Source organism: Oncorhynchus gorbuscha, linkage group LG12 (assembly GCF_021184085.1).
Source record: "Oncorhynchus gorbuscha isolate QuinsamMale2020 ecotype Even-year linkage group LG12, OgorEven_v1.0, whole genome shotgun sequence".
Taxonomy (NCBI): Eukaryota; Metazoa; Chordata; class Actinopteri; order Salmoniformes; family Salmonidae; genus Oncorhynchus; species Oncorhynchus gorbuscha.
In genome coordinates, this window is record NC_060184.1 from 27,400,583 (window position 1) to 27,419,993 (window position 19,411).

Below are 19,411 nucleotides of genomic sequence, written 5' to 3' on the forward strand. Positions count from 1 at the left end.
GTAACTTTGTTTTGTGGTGTTCAATTGACATAGTTTCAGTAACTCATTCTTGACTTTTTAATCTGGATATTTCTCTCCTGCTGTGGGACAACATGTGATCCACAGGAGCTCTGAGCCTGTTCTGAAGAGTTACGAAGCCATACATGGACTTGTGCTGCATCAGCAGTTTCTCTCGAGGAGCTCTTCTCAGCCTTTGAATATAACTTGTTTATCTGCAACAAAGCGAATGTGTGGGAGATCATACCATTTTACATGCAGGGCATTCATCAAATATTCAAAAGCTTGAAAACGATAATTCAACACAAACACTGAAATTGAGCTTAGGTGAAAATCTTGGACTTGTCTTGTCTTATGGTGATTATAAGCCTTGTGTTTTACTCCATCTGTGTTGAATACTTTACAGATGTTTGGTATAAAGAGGTCATTACTGTATAGGAATTTGTCATAAGACTGAACTTGCTTTAGAACTGTCCCCTCACGAGTCAGTCACTGCCTCAGCCACTTGTTCCTTAAGTAGGTCTAGGGAATTCCCAGCAGGCCTATTCTTAGTAGCAGACCAATCACATTATGTTACATTACCCCCTATTTCACACCCTATTAGCAGTGAATGTATCGCCTCTGGTTTCGTGGTCTTCTACAGACACAGGTTAGCTGAGGCGAACAGGAAGAGGCAGGACTAACTGAAAATGAAGCAGAGAAATCTCTCAAGACTTTTGCCCAAGCTATTTTTACCCCCCCACCACACACACACAGGCTTGGGTTCAGACAGCAACTATGTCCATTGCAAAATGAGGCCAATCATCTGCTTCTGGTCTTGCAGCTTCTTTTTACAGGGGTGACAAGATCTCACAGTGGGAGTCAACTACTGTGTGCAGTTGTTTGCAACATAATGAACAGTAGAAAGACGTTTCCTGAAGGAGGGTCTGAGAAGAATGCCAGTCCATTTGCAGTTCATCTGTACCGGAGTAGAGAGAAGGCTCTGCAGGGGCGGAAACTGCTGTAAGACAGGAAGATCGACTAAGCGGCTGTTTGGCTTCATGACCTCAGAGAGCGGGCGGAGAAAACGCTGCAATTGGACTGTAGAGTTTGTTTGAATTTTCAAAATATTTTTTGGTTTCCTTCCGTAGTCATGAAATGACTGTGTGAACTTTGAATTGTGACATCTGTTTTGACTTTACATTCACAGTTATAACTGACTGCTGAGAGAAGATGTTTCATCATCTTTCATAATCCTATGTTTTGATTATTTCAGACTCCTTGAATGTAGTTTTGTAATCTATCTCTAAGCATATAAAGCAACATCCTACATTGTGCAATTGAATGTGAGGTCTGTTAGCCCAATGTGTTGACGATAAATCAGAGCTTCATAGAGGGGATGGCATAGCACCATGTTACAGCTGGTTTGTAATGTTGAAAGCAACTCCTGCAACAAGATGTTGTGAACATCTAATATAAAGCTGACATTTGGTAGATAGTGTCACTGGTTCTGCACTGTTTTCAGCTTCAGTCAGATTAATTCACAATTAGATTCAATATCTAATGACGTCTAGAATGCATGAGCACTTTAGAAAGTGGAAAAATGTGTTGAACTGTGCTGTCTAACCGTTTTTTTCCATTAGTGTAATTAACGGGCAGTAATAAGTTAATACATGATGCGCATTTATTTACAGATTTCTGGATTTCAATTGTTGATATTTTCGTTAAGTTTAATACAATTTTAAATAACCTTTTATGACCAACTTTAATCAGTTTACTTTGTTTATTAACAAATTGTTGTAAATGCTCTACAATTTACTACATAATCAAATCAAGAAAGGGTTTGTATGGTATAGCATTTTCCATGCATCAATAATGCTGATGTAATGAATAATCCGTTTAAACATTAACTTCCATTTTTACTAAAACAAAGATTATCTTCCATACACAATTACAAAAAAATATTTCCTCCATTTTGTCTGAAGCTGGTAGAAATCTTATGGCACATGACACCAAGTACACGGAGTTGGAATCACTGAAGTAACTGGCAAGGCTAGAAATCTGACACCGTCAACAAAGAAAGTGGTAAGGACAAACGGGTTACAACCAATCCGCACTCTGTTAAAATCCTCTATCGACCAATCAGAACATTTTATCATTTTAAAAGAAAAGCATTGTAGCCAATCAGCGAGCTTCGCGCCATCATAGACTGGTGGGCATCGCGGATAGAGGGAGGGAGAACGCGCTCTACATTCAGCTACGGATTTTTACAAATATAGCTAGCTATATTTTTGTTCCACGTTTTTATCAGGATACATATCTTATTTTCCTGATTGGATTCGTACGTGTTATCTAAAGGTAATAGCGTTGATGCATATTTACCATTTATTGTGCATAAATGTGGTAACGTTTTAAATGTCTTTGTTGAGAACTTGGCCGCTAGCTAACGGGTTTTCTTGAGTGTGTTTTGGGGTTGCGTGGGGTCAGCTAGCTAAAGTTAGCTACAGTAACCACAGCTGAGCATATTTAGTTAACTTATTTTTTTATTAGTGGCTAACAATTAGTTTTCCCTCTACTCATTCAACTATTTTACACTTATTTATGCGTCGGTGCAGTGTTTACAGTGGCAAAAACGTAAACATGCCCTGGTACATAGGTATCTATGTTAGTTGACCTATTCCAATGACCGGCCGTTGACGACATCAGTGATGTACTTGGTCGCCGAGTTTAGTTCGCCTGCCACTAGCTAGTTAAGTCAACAATTACTAACAAAAGTTTGAATTCATGACGTTTTCCCTCCATTCCGCTGTCACTTGGAGCTATGGTCGTTAAAGGAGCAGATACATTCGAACAATCTTTTCCACGAATCTAAGGTTACCTTTTGCACATTGAATCATATTTTGGGTTGCCCATTTTGATAGTTGACGTTGGCTAACCGCCAAAGTTGGCTTCACTACACCGTTCTGATTGCTCTTCCAATTCTAGCTAATGTGACTAGCTAGCCTACCTTTTTTGTAGATAACGTTAGTTTTTTGTTGCTTACTTTGTTTTTCCTGACCAACTATATTTCCGACCAAACATCCACGGATGTCTAATTTTTTTCCAGATATTAAAATCTATATATATTTCTAAAGTAACTTTAAACGTCTAATTCTATGGGAATGTGTTCAACACTGACTTGCGCGTAACATCCATCATTCAGTCACATCAAGGAAAGTAGCTAGCTGGCGGCTGAGGTTAGGGTTAATAAACTAGCGGGGGCTGGGTGAATTTACTTTCTATAAAACCAATTACAAACTCTCATTAGAGTATTTTGATCTATTCATTGAAACTATTTTACTTTTGGGTGTTGTATTTAAAAGGCTGTGTGCCCGAGGTATGACACACAAGGTATGTATGGGCCAACTTTCAAAGCTCCACCCACATCATACCGAGCATACTTTCATCATTCCTGGAGTAGGGAACACTGTCCGCATCGTTTAGCTATACCTTTAACCATATGGATTTCAGCAGGGACGCCAGGACACCATCACAGAGCCTTTTGGTGTGTCAGTGTTGGTATTCATTAATGGAGATGTTATGGAATGTGCTTTACTACATTAGTGGGCTGGCTCACTGCTTCTCTTTATAATCTGTGTGGGCCATTAGGAAAAGGATACTTTTTAACGTATTTATTATTTTTCTAAAACATTTCAGCAGCTGTGGTGTCCCGTTTTGACTTATACTATATGACAAATATGACCCAGGCCAGTGCTGAGTAGTTGATTGTGGTCAATACAAGGACAAGAGCTGTGGAGTTCCAGTGAGCTTGGGCAGTAGTTGGGAATATTATGTCAGACATTTCACCTCTGTTTCCCTCTATTTAAATCATATCTGCTGTGATGAGGATCTAGGTTTTCAAAGTGTGTGTGTGTGTGTGTGTGTGTGTGTAATGTGTATTGACAGTTTGATAGAAGCACAACTTCCAATGTCTGTCAAACTTCTAAAATGCATTTTTTGATATTACCTGACCGTTACTCAAATCCAGTGTACAAAGGCTATTGAAAGAGTGACAAAGGGGGCTGGAGTGGCAATGTCGAGTTTAAAACTACAGAGTTAAACCTAGTTGGGATGTGCCCGTCAGCACTTCTGTGAGCTCCGCAGCCCCTTCCATACCGCTGACCTCACTGCTCCATTGTGTCAAGCATTACACATGTCTGTCCCCCTTTACATTTTCTTAATGCGCACTGTAAATGTCTCATCTAGCCTAATCCGCTCACGCCAAAGTCAAGTAGAGGCACTGGAGCGCGTGATTGGGGAAAGAGCGTTTCTCCCCCATCGTAGATGGTTTTGGTATGCACACCTGATTCATTTGAAAAGGTTTCTCTAACGTGATAGGCCTACTTATAATTTGCCACCTTTGTTGAATTTTTCGGGCTAAAGTGAAAGAGAAAACCGAAGCAGCATGTCTTAACACTGAAATAATATTTTCGGCCTTCAAATGTTAAAATCCTCTTGTATTTCCCCTATTTTTTTCTATATATTTTTTAAAAACTTGTTCTCTCTCGCTTTCTGTCAGGTAAACGAGGATGCCGAGTATCAAGTTTCAGAGTGGGGACACAGTAATGGGCCGCTGGCCCGGCAGCAGCCTGTTCTACGAGGTCAAGGTACTGGGCTATGATGCCAAGAATCAGCTCTACACTGTTATCTACAAGGATGGCACCGAACTGGAGCTCAGAGAGGCTGACATGAAGGTAGTAGCACAATCTATCTCTATGGCAACCATGTCACTGAAGACCTGACCCAGATGAATATAAATGTCACATAATGTGACTTCTCTTTGGATGGTGTTTTTATACCATGAGAATGTTAAGATATTTTGAGCTTTTATTATTATTATTTAGTACATAATCAAATGTTATGAGCCTTTTATGATAAGTTCATTGCTCCATTGGCACTGCCTTTTACAATTCACTTATGTAATAGCTATGTAATAACAAGTTGTAACCTTGCTAAATGCTGTAACTTATGTTATTCCAGAATCCCACTGGGTTCAAACCAAGCCGTCGCTCTCGTTCTCGTTCACGCTCCCCGTCGCGGCGGCGCAGTCGCTCCCGTAGCCCAGGCAGGACCACCAGGCGCTCCTCGTCACGCACTGTCAGCGGCACCTCCATCGCGGAGACCCACAACGCACGCAAGGAGCCCAAACTGAAAGAAGTGCTGGAGGTCAGACTCGTTCCTGTGGTGAGGAGCATGTGATGTCACACTCACTGCTGGGATTTAGAATGGCTTTTTGTTTTGAAATATTGCTCTACTGGTGTTTGTTTGCTGCCTGAGTTTGTGTATTCAGGATGTACTGTAAAATGTATGGCCTCAGAGATGGCAATATTTAATAGATCAAGCATTAGCAAACAATGGTGTAATTAACCCTTTTTTTTAGCGTAGTGTGAATTAACCACTTAGTGTTAATTCAGTGGGTTCATCTTTTGTTGGTCATAACATTCCCTTTTCTTCATGTTGATGTTTTTGCTTCCTTCACTCCATTTTAATTTACCACAGGCAAAGCCAATTGAGAACAATATCAACAATAAGCATGAAATGACAGAGGAGAATGATACTGCTAACAAAGTCAATGAGGTGAGACTTCTAGATATGTACTCCAGGAATATTTTTTTCTCTCTCCATTCATAATTCTCATAATCACAAATGTAAAAGTTTGTGTTGGGCTGTAAGCAAGAGGAACCAAAGTCATGGCATTAGGCAATGAAACTCTCCCTAGCTGTACTGCTTGTAGGACTGTTATGATGTGTGCATGTTGTACCTCCTGTGTGTTGGGAGGACTGTTATGATGTGTGCATGTTGTACCTCCTGTGTGTTGGGAGGACTGTATGTGGGAGTCAGCCTGACTGAGCTACACACGCACACCACTTAGCGTCTTGCTAATGTTCCATCAGTCGTAAACGTTAAATGTTCCATCAGTCACATTTAACGTTTATTTAACTAGGCAAGTCAGTTAAGAACAAATTCTTATTAATGACGGCCTAGGAACAGTGGGTTAACTGAACATGCCTGAACATGTGCTGCCTGTTTTCTCTGCTCTCCTCAGAGGCTCTCATTGCACATTATGAGGACTAGTTTACGTTAAACAAGTACCAAGACTTTGGCTATCAGTATGTCCGTGGCCATGTAACACTGCCAACTTAGTAGTAAAACCAAACAATGGTTTATAGTATTTCCTGCTATAACAAGATACGTGTTCACTTTTCCCTTTAATAGCAGATGCACATCTAAAGTGAATTTGTTTGGCAAATAGAATGGATGGGCATGACCGGAACGCTCATAGTGTCTGCCTGTCACTGAATTCACTGGCTTTGCATCATAGATTTGGGCCTGTATAGTGAGACATTGCACCTTTTATTAAAGTCTTACTGTTTATTTTGCTGTCGTATTTTCCCCATGTTTGTCTGACCTGTGTAACTGCAAGGCCTGTAGGCTACATCAAATTCACGAGCTCCATTGCCCCTTTAGACTCAGGCATTCATGCTGTGCCTGCCCCCTGCCCTCTTAAGCGGCTATCAACCAAAACATGGACGTGTACATGCAGGAGTGTTGTAGAATATTTCACAGCTGGCTTTCGTACTTTCTAAATTCTGAGCACGGCTCAAGAAATTTCTCCAACCGTCAACACATTCAAATGAATAAAGGACACGTAGGCTATGTTGGTTGTTTAGTATTGGGGAGGTGCGCGTTCGGGCTATGTGTCACAGCGAGATGCCAGTCTATAGTGTCTATAGACTCTGAATTACACTTTACCCCCCCCCATCTCACTAGAGGTCGACCAATTATGATTTTTCAATACTGATTATTGGAGGACCAAAAAAGCCGATACCGATTAATCGGACGTTTTATTATTGTTATTTTATTATTGATTTATTTGTAATAATGACAATTACAACAGTACTGAATGAACACTTATTTTAACTTAATATAATATACCAATAAAATAAATTTAGCCTTAAATAAATAATGAAACATGTTCAACTTTGTTTTTGCATTATTTAAACCAAGTGTTGGAGAAGAAAGTAAAAGTGCAATATGTGCCATGTAAGAGAGCTAACGTTTAAGTTCCTTGCTCAGAACATGAGGACATATGAAAGCTGGTGGTTCCTTTTAACATGAGTCTTCAATATTCCCAGGTAAGAAGTTTTAGGTTGTAGTTATTATAGGACTATTTCCCTCTATACCATTTGTATTTCATTAACCTTTGATTATTGGATGTTCTTATAGGCACTTTAGTATTGCCAGTGTAACAGTATAGCTTCCGTCCCTCTCCTCCCTGGGCTTGAACACAATGAAAACGGCCACCCTCGAAGCAGCGTTACCCGTGCAGAGCAAGTGGTGTTTGAAACGCAATTTGCGAGCGCTAACTAGTTAGCCTCTTCACTTCGCTTACACCAGCCTAATCTCGGGAGTTGACGGGCTTGAAGTCATAAACAGCGCAAGGCTTGACGCACAGCGAAGAGCTGCTGGCAAAACGCACGAAAGTGCTGTTTGAATGAATGTTTACGCGCCTTGTATGTTCATTCAGATTATATGCAACGCAGAACACGCTAGATAATATCTAGTAGTAACTACACATGGTTGATGATAATTAGTGATTATGATCGATTGTTTTTAATGAGAAGTTTAATGCTAGCTAGCAACTTACCCTGGCTTACTGTATTCGTGTAACAGGCAATTTCCTTGTGGAGTGCACAAGGATTAGTTAACTGTAAGGTTGCAAGATTGGCTCCCCTGAGCTGACAAGGGGAAAATCTGTCATTTAAAAAAAGGAACAGTGGGTTAACTGCCTGTTCAGGGGCAGAACGACCGATTTGTACCTTGTCAGCTCGGGAGGTTCGAACTTTCAACCTTCCGGTTACTAGTCGAACGCTCTAACCACTGGGCTTGCCCCTGAACGAGGCAGTTAACCCACCGTTCCTAGGCCATCATTGAAAATAAGAATGTGTTCTTAACTGACTTGTCAAGTTAAATAAAATTAAATAAATGTGTATTTTAAAAAAAAGAGAGAGAAAAAATCGGTGTCCAAAAATTCCAGTTTGTTATGAAAATTTGAAGTCGGCCCTAATTAATCGGCCATTCCGATTAATCGGTCGACCTCTAGACCAAACGTTGTCTTATTCTACGATAACCTCCCCCATAAGCGCAAGTCACAGTTGGTTAGACATGTTCATGTCTGTGTAAATAAATACCAGTCGGCCTGTCCCTTGTGTGTCTAATTCCAGCCTGCAGAGGTGGAGCCAGAGAAGAAAGTAGTAGAGAGCCGCTACAACTTGAGACGCAGGAAGGATGACGGTGATGCCAAGCCAGCCGAGCATACGGAGGAGGTTGAGCAGAAGCCTGCCGTAGCCACAGCCCCCATCACCACTGAGCTGGAGTTTGGTGGGAGGCTAGGTGAGAAACAGAAATGTGGTTGCTGTGCCTATCCCATCTTGTCATGTTCTGGATAAAGTGAGGGGGAAAAACAATGGTGCTAGTCTACACAATGTTTTGCCAATCAAATTGCACTAGGGTGGTTGTCTGCACTAGCCTGGGTACCTTCTGTTTAGATAACATTCCACTCCTTGCGCTCTGTGTCGTATGTCAAATATGTTTACCGGGTAAACCTAAGTCAGACAGTTGAAGGACCCGGCTGACTTCCCTTGGCTCCAGTCACTCAGTGTCTTTCTCACTGTATTTGCAGGAGTGTTCTGCATGACTCTGCTCCTGCCTGCGACTGTGTTGGGCCTGATGGTGGTTTGCAGTCAGGAGGATGCTAGCCTGATGAGCTCCCCCCCTCTGCCTGCCCTTGACTCTCTGTGGGACCTACAGGTGTTTGGCATGGTGGTCCTCTGGTTGCTCTTCCAGGCCCTGCTCTACGTGCTGCCTGTTGGAAAGGTACCATGATCGCCCACCTCACTGCTTTGTTGGCACACATGTAGAATCAGAATCACCTAATTCTGTTCTAGTCATTGTGGAGAGAAAAAAAGAACTGAACCGTAGATGACTGCATTCTTAGAATTTCTACTCCCACCCCTCTGAAGACTGTACACACACTGGCAAATACACCCCTGAGAGTACAGGCAGTACATATGACTCCCATCTGTAACCTGAACAGAGCACATGACCGGCGCTCACTTCTGCTCATTAGCCGGAGCAGAGGAGAGAAATTAGATTAGTCAGCTGGAGTAGGCTACGATCCACACTGGAACTCTACAGGAGAGAATGGGACATTTTGTTCTTATTTTCATAATCTCCTGATCTTTCTTCTGAAAACTGTTGAAGCACACGTGTCTTTTGCAGAATGTATGAAACTTTCACCATATGGCTCCCAGGAAATCACATGTTCTCTAGGTCTGGGAGACATTAGTAAAAGGGATGCTGTACTAAAAGTCACCTGTCCTATCTACATTTACCCTCTCAGATACTGTATTTCCTGTAAGGTTGAATGAATGTCCAACCTGTGTGCTTTTGTCGTCCCCAGGTTGTGGAAGGAATGCCCCTGAAGAATGGAGAGAGACTGAAATACAGAATGAACAGTGAGGCATTCTTCTGTGTTTTGTCTTTTTTTATTTTTTTATTTCAAAGGAATGAAATGAGATGAACTAGTCTGTTACCCCCAGCACTTTTAATAGCTGTAGTAAAGCACTATGCCAATGTATTTCATTAACATGTAAGTCGTAAAAGGAAAGTAGGAAATACCTTTTGGTTGAGGTACTTCCTGTGTATTAACCCTGTATGTCTCCCTCTCATCCACCACCAGCCCTCTATGCCTTTGTGCTGACGGTGGCTGCCCTGGGGGCTGCAGTGCACCACAAGATAGACCTCAGCTACATCCACAGCCACTTCCTCCAGCTGGCTGTGTCTTCCCTGCTCTGCTCTGTCCTACTTAGTGTCTACCTGTATGTCCGCTCTCGCTGGGCAACCCAGGACCTGCTGGCCCCTGGAGGAAACTCTGGTGAGTGGGTGGGTGGTTATGTGTAGTTGTCACTGGTAAACATACTTCTACAATCTGGGTGTGATTTGATTTCATGAAATGGCTCTATTATGACATGGAGCAGCATAAGGTTAAGAGCAATAGAATTAGGTAAAGTATCCACCATCTTGGCATCAAATGTTCAATTGATTCTGACTTGAGAGTACATTCCAATCCTCGAGGTGAACACTGTAGTTCTGTACTACCCATTTGAATGATGATGCCTCACAAATGGTCAACATAATATGATTAATTTGTTCTTCTCACCTCCCTAGGGAGTGTTATTTATGACTTTTTCATGGGAAGTGAACTTAACCCCCGGATCAAAGGCTTTGATCTCAAATACTTCTGTGAACTGCGCCCAGGATTGATTGGTTGGGTAAGTTTCACTGTAGTGTACTGAATATTTCCATTAAAGTGCTTTTCAGATGTATGCTAGAGACATTTAATGTAGATTAAGCTGTTTATTTATAAAAAATATTTTTTTAAATGGCAAAAACAAAATAAACTCTGTTCAGTTTCCCATCGTGTTCATTACTCCCTCTAGTGGGAAAATGTCAACTGCTTTGAATAAATCCTAAAATGATACTACTGTACATTTGAGCCAGTTTGTTTAACTCTCTGTTCAAGGAGAGTGTTTATTCATAGCTGTGATCTTAATTCCATTACTTTACTTTTAGATTTGTGAATTGTTAGATACTACTGCACTGTTGGAGCTCGGAACACAAGCATTACTTTACGCCTGCAGTAACGTCTGCTAAATATGTGTATGTGACCAATACAATTTGATTAGATTTTGACATCTGTTCTGTCCAGCTGGTGATCAACGCTGCCATGGCTCTGGCTGAGATGCAACTCCACCACCTGGACTACCCCTCACCAGCCATGATCCTGGTCAACTGCTTCCACCTGCTATATGTGCTTGATGCCTTCTGGCATGAGGTACAAAACCTGATTTTTCTTTCTGCCGATTTGGTATTTAGTCCATTTATTTGGTTGTAATCTAATGGTGGATTGTTGCTCCCCAGGAGGGCATCCTGAGCTATATGGATATTACCCATGATGGGTTTGGCTTCATGCTGGCATTTGGAGACTTAATGTGGGTCCCCTTCACCTTCAGCCTCCAGGCCTACTACCTGGTTCACCACCCCAATCACCTCTCTCTGCCCTGGATCGTAGGCATCGTCACTCTCAATGGTTAGTCAGTAGTACTGACTCAGTACTCAGACCTTTAGTATTGGCTTATGTTCATATTAGTCCTACATGTCATCTGTGATATTATTTTTGTTGTATGACCAACAGTGACATTTTCTTTGTCATTTGTTAGTCATTGGATTTAGCATCTTCCGTAAAGCAAACTCACAGAAAAACTCCTTCAGAAGAAATCCATCAGACCCCACATTATCCCGTAAGTGCTCAGTCCCAGTGCATCTTATTCATGTATAAACATTATCCATTTGCAGGCTCTCTGCCTTGATAAAGTGGTGGAGTTAGTCCCCATCATGTTGTTGGACTCACTATCTCTCTGTTTTCCAGATCTGAAGACTATCCCTACTGCCACTGGGAAGAGTCTCCTGGTATCTGGTCTGTGGGGGCTAGTCCGTCACCCCAACTACCTGGGTGACCTTATCATGGCTCTGGCATGGTCCCTACCCTGTGGTGAGTGATGGCTAATCAGCTAGTTACTTACCAGGTATTTGTTTTTTGTATGTATGTTTTTCTGAGTTGTACTGACGAGGCATCAGAAACAGCCCAGTAAAGCTAGACGTGTTTTGATGGGTGTATAGTGTGAAGATGAGACGCTGTAGTGTATGTTGACCTTTTGTGTTGTCTGTGGTCGTCCTGTAGGGTTCACCCACATCCTGCCATACTTCTATGTGATCTACCTATCCATCCTACTGGTTCACCGGGAGGCCCGAGACGAGGCCCAGTGCAGGAGGAAGTACGGCTCGGCGTGGGATGACTACTGCCGAGAAGTCCGCTACCGCATCATCCCTAGAGTCTACTGAGGCCTATGCCACACCTGCCCCCATGCCACGCCCTTCAATTCTGCAAGCTTACGACTCATCACACGGCTGCATGAGTTCACTAAGAAAAAACAAGTTGTTTGGAAATTAGTTTGAGGACATTTGAATTTTGGAAAGGGGGACACTTGATTCTTGGAAGTACCACAAGAGCAGCTTTCTTTTGAAGTTACATGGTTTTAGGAAGGTAAACACTCACTGGCCGGCTGAATTTGGTTTATGCCTTTTGTTTAGAGAGAAACATTTGAAAAAATAAGCCTCATAATCTAGTGAAGTGATGTGTATATATTTTTGTACATATACATTTTTTTAACTGAAAGATACCTAACAACATTGCATATTTGGTTTGTGTTAGTGTTCTTTGCTCCCATATTCAACGTATACAATATTTTTTTGGCTTTTATTTTGAGGTATTTTGTAATGATATCTTTGGTATACATTACTTGTGTATATTGTGAATGATGGGATTTAAATGCTCTTTTTTTCCACTGTACAGTTGACATAGGACTATAACGTTCTCCCTCAGGATCACGACGTTGTCACAAAATTGCATTTAGGTTTTTTTTTTTTTTTTTATATATATATAGAGATATGTAGCCTAGTGTTAACTGAGAGTGTAAAAAAAAAAAAAATTGGGCGGTTTTAAATGCATTATGCTGAGATTGCGTTTTATAACCAAAGTTTATTATTTGTCTTTGCTACATCAGGTTCTGTCAAATTCTTCCCCAGTCCTCTGGATGGTGGTGTTGCTTAGTGCTCCTGTGATCGTCACTGTTTCAGAGGGAAGGCAACCCATCTGTTATCAAATATACATACGCATAATCTTATTTAAAACCATTAAAATTTGCAAGGGTGCTTACAGATAGTATCCATTCAAGCATCACAAACCTTAAGTTATTCAAGACCATACTTTTTTTTAAAGGTGTCAATAATGACATGATTTTTTAAAATGTTCCATTTTATTTGAGGATTTTAACCAAGTTTATACTGTGACATTCTGCACAATGCTGTGTAGTATGGTGGCCTTCTGGCAACATTGGTGTTTTATCCTGTGCATTCTCAAACCCAAACAAGTATTTTTGGACCCAGCTGTCGATGAACAGCATCGTAGCAATATGTCAACTAGAATATGTGTCATTTTATGTGACTGAATGCATTGTACATATTCTAAATTAGTTTTTTTAAGTAAAAAAAAATATTCAAGTTAATGGTAGTAATCATAGATATTATGTTCCACAAGTAGATATTTAAAGTTTACATTTGATTTTAAGTTAATTGCCTGAATTACCATTGTAGCCATTTTTGTTTACAGCTAGATCTGCCGTTATTACTGACTCAGTCATCTGAGAAGATTACTTGTGATTTGAGTCATTTATCATGAACTATTTCTCATTGAGCCACGTTCTGTACCCAACCCCTGTGTTTGTGGCGGATGGGACTGGTAATATCCTGTTTTGGTCAGCTGGTAGTTTGTCAAAGCTAAAAGTTGGAAGTAACTAGGAATTTGGAAGAAGACCCAAGGTTTTTGAATCATTCAATTCTGGTGGAGACAGATCGAACCTGTGACAGTGGCTGGAAAGCTTGCATTGTACAAACATTTTGGCAAAAAAATAAAGATTTCCACTTACATTACCCCATGTTATTCAGAGGTGTCAAACAATTCAACAGATAATGCACTGTGTGAATAGTCAAAGTGAAACGAAACAATCAGAGGTAACTGGGAAAGTAAGCAATTCAACACAACTTAGAGGTGATGGGCTGTTCTCTAAGTCAGGAATGGGGCCAACTGCCTGCTGAGGTGTAGATCTGGACAGGACCAGAGACTATCCCCCTGGCCCCTGCTGCAGACCCTCTGGGAATCAATTAGAGAAGTCTAAATCTTGTGATCCATCACACTGACTGGTGTGAAGAGCAGTAAATCCCCAAAATGATCTAGACTCTAGAGGGACGGTAGTGTTTGTTTTTCTCTCGGCACGACACCACAGTGATGGAAGTAATTTCTGCAGGTGTTTGGTAGCCTGGTCCAAGGTCTGATTGTGCTCTTGCCAGCTCCATTCTTCATTGTTAAACCAAACATTGTTTGGCATGACCATGAGTGACGAGTTTCAACCTAGTCTCTGAGCATTTGGTATTATTCCGTATTTAAATCTGAGACACTCCATTTAGAATGATATGGTATGTTGGGTATGGTTACATAAGGCAAAAATGAAAGGAGGTTGGTCGGGCGTGTAACACGAACGTCTAGCAACCCAAAGGTTGCAAGTTCTAATCTTATCACGGACAGCTTTAGCTAATCAGCAAATTTTCAACTACTAACTACTTTGCAACTACACTAAATACACTGCTCAAAAAAATAAAGGGAACACTAAAATAACATCCTAGATCTGAATGAAAGAAATATTCTTATTAAATACGTTTTACTCGTTACATAGTTGAATGTGCTGACAAAATCACACAATTGTCAATGGAAATCAAATTTAGCAACCCATGGAGGTCTGGATTTGGAGTCACACTCAAAATTAAAGCGGAAAACCACACTACAGGCTGATCCAACTTTGATGTAATGTCTTTAAAACAAGTCAAAATGAGGCTCAGTAGTGTGTGGCCTCCACGTGCCTGTATGACCTCCCTACAACGCCTGGGCATGCTCCCGATGAGGTGGCGGATGGTCTCCTGAGGGATCTCCTCCCAGACCTGGACTAAAGCATCCGCCAACTCCTGGACAGTCTGTGGTGCAATGTGGCATTGGTGGATGGAGCGAGACATGATGTCCCAGGTGTGCTCAATTGGATTCAGGTCTGGGGAACCGGTGGGCCAGTCCATAGCATCAATGACTTCCTCTTGCAGGAACTGCTGACACACTCCAGCCACATGAGGTCTAGCATTGTCTTGCATTAGGAGGAACCCAGGGCCAACTGCACCAGCATATGGTCTCACAAGGGGTCTGAGGATCTCATCTCGGAGAGTAAAGGCAGTCAGGCTACCTCTGGCGAGCACATGGAAGGCTGTGCGGCCCCCAAAAGAAATGCCACCCCACACCATGACTGACCCACCACCAAACTGGACATGCTGGAGGATGTTGCAGGCAGCAGAACGTTCTCCACGGCGTCTTCAGACTGTCACGTCTGTCGCGTGCTCAGTGTGAACCTGCTTTCATCTGTGAAGAGCACAGGGCGCCAGTGGAGAATTTGCCAATCTTGGTGTTCTCTGGCAAATGAAAAACGTTCTGCACGGTGTTGGGCTGTAAGCACAAACCCCACCTGTGGATGTTGGGCCCTCATACCACCCTCATGGAGTCTGTTTCGGACCGTTTGAGCAGACACATGCACATTTGTGGCCTGCTGGAGGTCATTTTGCAGGGCTCTGGCAGTGCTCCTCCTGCTCCTCCTTGCACAAAGGCGGAGGTAGCGGTCCTGCTTCTGGGGTTTGCCCTCCTACGGCCTCCTCCACGTCTCCTGATGTACTGGCCTGTCTCCTGGTAGCGCCTCCGTGCTCTGGTTACTACGCTGACAGACACAGCAAACCTTCTTGCCACAGCTCGCATTGATGTGCCATCCTGGATGAGCTGCACTACCTGAGCCACTTGTGTGGGTTGTAGACTCCGTCTCATGCTACCACTAGAGTGAAAGCACCGCCACTGCCAGCAAAACATCAGCCAGGAAGCATAGGAACTAAGAAGTGGTCTGTGGTCCCCACCTGCAGAACCACTCCTTTATTGGGGGTGTCTTGCTAATTGCCTATAATTTCCACCTGTTGTCTATTCCATTTGCACAACAGCATGTGAAATTTATTGTCAATCAGTGTTGCTTCCTAAGTGGACAGTTTGATTTCACAGAAGTGTGATTGACTTGGAGTTACATTGTGTTGTTTAAGTGTTCCCTTTATTTTTTTGAGCAGTGTATTTTATAACATCAAAGTAAAGCAGCATTGCTTTGCATTCAGCTGTGTTTACTCAGCATCACAACATGGAGGTCATGGTTTGTGGAATACAGGAGGGAGAAACGCTAGAACACAGCTGCTGCTGTTTTGACAAGGGTAATTGATTCTAAGATGTCTTTGAAGTGAGAAATAGTGACTCATAAAACACAGATTGTTTCCTTCTTAGCTGTTTGTTCTTCCCTTACATAAAGCTAATAGTCTTTCTTTCCTGGCCGCTATTCATTTTCAGCAGAGCCAGAGCCCTCACTAGTGATAATAAAGAGTAAAACATCATGTTATGAAAGTGATTGGATTTCCTGTAATATTTGTATACTATATTTGAAAACTCTTGAGGAAAAACAGTATGTTCACAATCCTTGATTGCTGACAGTTGAGAAATAACTGACTCGATTTGAGTTTATTTTATGAAATGGATGGTGAGTTGTGAATTCTGTACACTTACGGCATTGTTTAAACTTTCCAGTAGACTTTGAAATGCACTTCCTTCTAAACTTCTGATTGTTCTCCGTAGCTCATGTCAGGCATGGATTGAAGCATGCATGTACGCCGGGCCTGTCATGGTGGAATCTGTGTCTGACTATGTGCATGTGTGACTGGGATTCTGCTATTCTGACAGGTGCCAAAGGCAATATTTCTCTCCATCTTTGTCTCTTTCGTACTAAAGATGGAATGGAACATGTGCCTATCACCATTCCCTCTTTGACAGCTATACCTGTGGTGTGATATGTGGTGCTAATAGCACTAATTAATACAAATAGAATATTCATGATAGATTGAAGTGTTGAAATAGGCTTTAGTGGCTGATATCTCTTCGTTTGTTTCCAGTCACCCAAATCAGGTTTCAACTCAGCTAGACCACCTATCCCTATCTAAATAATTGACAATGGAGTGTCCCATTACTCCAGACCTAGTCAAATGTTTGGAAGTGGCCTGTCTTAAGGAAGTCTTTTAATGAAAGCATAGATGATGTTAGATGAGGGGAAGAATGAGAGAGAGCGAGAGAGAGAGAGAGAGAAAGAAAGGAGGCAGTTTAAGAATCCAGTTAAAACCCCTTTCTATTCGACTACAAGCTGAGTCCTCTAAATTCACTCCAGACACCTAACGCTTCACCCTTCTGCAACTAAGCAGGGTCAGAAATGTTGAAACAACCAGCTATGTATCTGTTAGCAGCAGGAAACCCCTGTGACTGTGAAATGTACAGTAATGCTACAGTGATAATAGACTTGAACACCAGATGCTGTAAGTGAGCCACAATCACTCCTGAGCTGCAGATGGTTCTAGTGCCATGGTAACTGTGTTCCTTTGGGGGTCCCACATCAGATCCAGGGGACTCAAATTGCAGAGCAAGAGAACTGAACTGGAGATAGAGCGTAGTAATGAAGATCATGAGGAAGATCCATTAGTGATAGCAGTGCTTGATTTCTCTGTTAATTAGACAGTGGTTGACTCAGCCGACTAAATGTTCTACATAGGAAATAGGCTGCCATGCTTAAGTGAGCATCATTAGACACAACTGCTGTCTTATAGAAACCCAAAGAGCTGTCATTAGGAAAGTAATCTCACATCTCTCTTTTAGTCGGAAAACCGGGAAAACTTCTTGGCTTTTTAGCATCAATGGAAAAACTATGACATTAAAACAATTCAAATCTATCACACCTCAGTTTTTCATCTGCAGGATGTAGATGAAATACATCTTTCATGCAAATAGTGAGAATAACAGTCCAATGGCCTCATTGTCTTTGTCAGGTGAAATAAAATGAAGCGTTTGACAGTGAGGAGGGGTTTGGAGCATGTTGCTGAGACAATGTTCTTTATTATGGAATGCATTGTGTGACAAATTGCTTTTCACTGTAGTTTGTAAGAGAGCAGAGTACATCTGTCAAAACTAGTGTGAAGGATGGCGTTACCTTGGAGATGCAAAGGGGGGTTTGTGCAATCTATAATAAAAACATAAATCATTATTTTACAAAGTAAAACTGGACAGAACCTTTAGGCCACTGTGACAAGGTCAGAAGCAAGATGACAAAGAAGAATGTTGTAAGAATGGCCAGCTTTGATATTGTGAAAATGATTGAAGAACAATCATTTTTGGAGATGTTTGAAGTGTATGTGTATCCAAATGGAAGGCTTCATTAGGTGTGCATTAGAGCCTACAGCTGTGCAGTGCAGTAGAAAGACAGTCAGGGTACTTTATGATGGAGCTAACTGAAGAGTAACATACTGTAGAAATTGGAGATAAATCAATGCCACTCGATCGATTGGATGTAAAGACAGCAAGCTCTCGTGTTCAATAGAGACTTCTCACATCTATTCTTTTACAAGACCTTACACATGGCTTTTATGATCTTCCTCCTGTCAGTATGCACTAGAAACTGAGGCGGGCCACTCGATAGAAACAGCATTTGATCAATTGGCTGTAAATTGGCAATAATATTGGAATGATATCAGCCAAGCCATGCTAAGTGAATGCCCAGCCCACCACATTGAGTTGAGTAGAGTTTGTGAAGTATATCATATTGCTGTAGAAGTTCTTGTGTGTTCTTCAAAACTCAGTGTGTGTTAGCTGGGCTTCTCTCTCCCCTCCAGTGAAGAGGAGCTGACTGGTGTGGCTGCTCCTCCGAGCCTTCAGTCAGAACACCATAATTACGCTGCTCCAGATGGCTTGCATATTGTCTTGCTGTTGGCTAGGCTTGAAAATAGCTTTTAATCTTTAGCATACAATAAAAGTGTCTCACTCAGCAGACGTGTCAATCTGCAGCTATTCTCAACATGTGTTTCTGTAATCCCTTATCACTACTGGGGAGCTTGGCCTTTCCGTATCTCTCTCGCTCTTGCTTGCTCTCTCTCGCTCTCTCTACTCTCCCCCTCCCTTTCTCAGCACTTGGCCCTGTGTAACAGAGAGTGACATGTGTGATTGTTCCTTTCCCCTCATAAGGAATTACAGTTGCGAGCGTGACTTCCTTACGGGCCGTCTGTGTGCGGCTGGGCTCCTCGCGAGTCACAGAACCTCAGTATAATCTCCATGACGTTGGCTGTCAGGGTGGCTGGGAGCCATGCCTTCTGAGGTGCCCACCATCCTCTCTCTCTGTCTTTGAGACTCCATGACATCAATCTGTGCGTAGTTTGTATATCACTTCTCCTGGCACAAACAAACACACAAATACACGCACACACACACACACACACACACACACACACACACACACACACACACACACACACACACACACACACACACACACACACACACACACACACACACACACACACACACACACACACACACACACACACACACACACACACACACACACACACACATACTGGCACATACTGACTGAGTTGTCTTATTTCTCACACACCCCCATGCACTCCTCTGGGGCATGGAGGAGTTAACTTGGCAGAGGTTTCTCCGTTTCTGTGAGGTGGCTTTGATCCATAATCTGAGGATGCCATTTTTCTCCAGGGACTGTGACAT

General features: G+C 42.1%; 1 protein-coding gene across 2 annotated transcripts; it reads left to right on the forward strand.

Annotated features, from left to right (window-relative positions):
* Positions 1–2,179: 2,179 nt before the first annotated feature.
* On the forward strand, positions 2,180–13,626 carry lbr (lamin B receptor). 2 transcript variants are annotated; one of them, XM_046291685.1, is made up of 14 exons: positions 2,180–2,334; positions 4,535–4,709; positions 4,996–5,199; positions 5,515–5,592; positions 8,241–8,409; positions 8,699–8,892; positions 9,479–9,533; positions 9,758–9,952; positions 10,246–10,349; positions 10,787–10,912; positions 10,999–11,167; positions 11,298–11,378; positions 11,507–11,629; positions 11,819–13,626. In XM_046291685.1, the coding sequence occupies exons 2-14, from the start codon at positions 4,545–4,547 to the stop codon at positions 11,977–11,979; spliced, it is 1,824 nt and encodes a 607-aa protein (XP_046147641.1). In that variant the 5' UTR covers positions 2,180–2,334; positions 4,535–4,544; the 3' UTR covers positions 11,980–13,626. The 2 variants fall into 2 exon arrangements, with proteins under 2 accessions (XP_046147641.1, XP_046147642.1); XM_046291686.1 differs by having other exon boundaries at positions 4,996–5,181.
* The last annotated feature ends 5,785 nt before the right edge of the window (positions 13,627–19,411 follow it).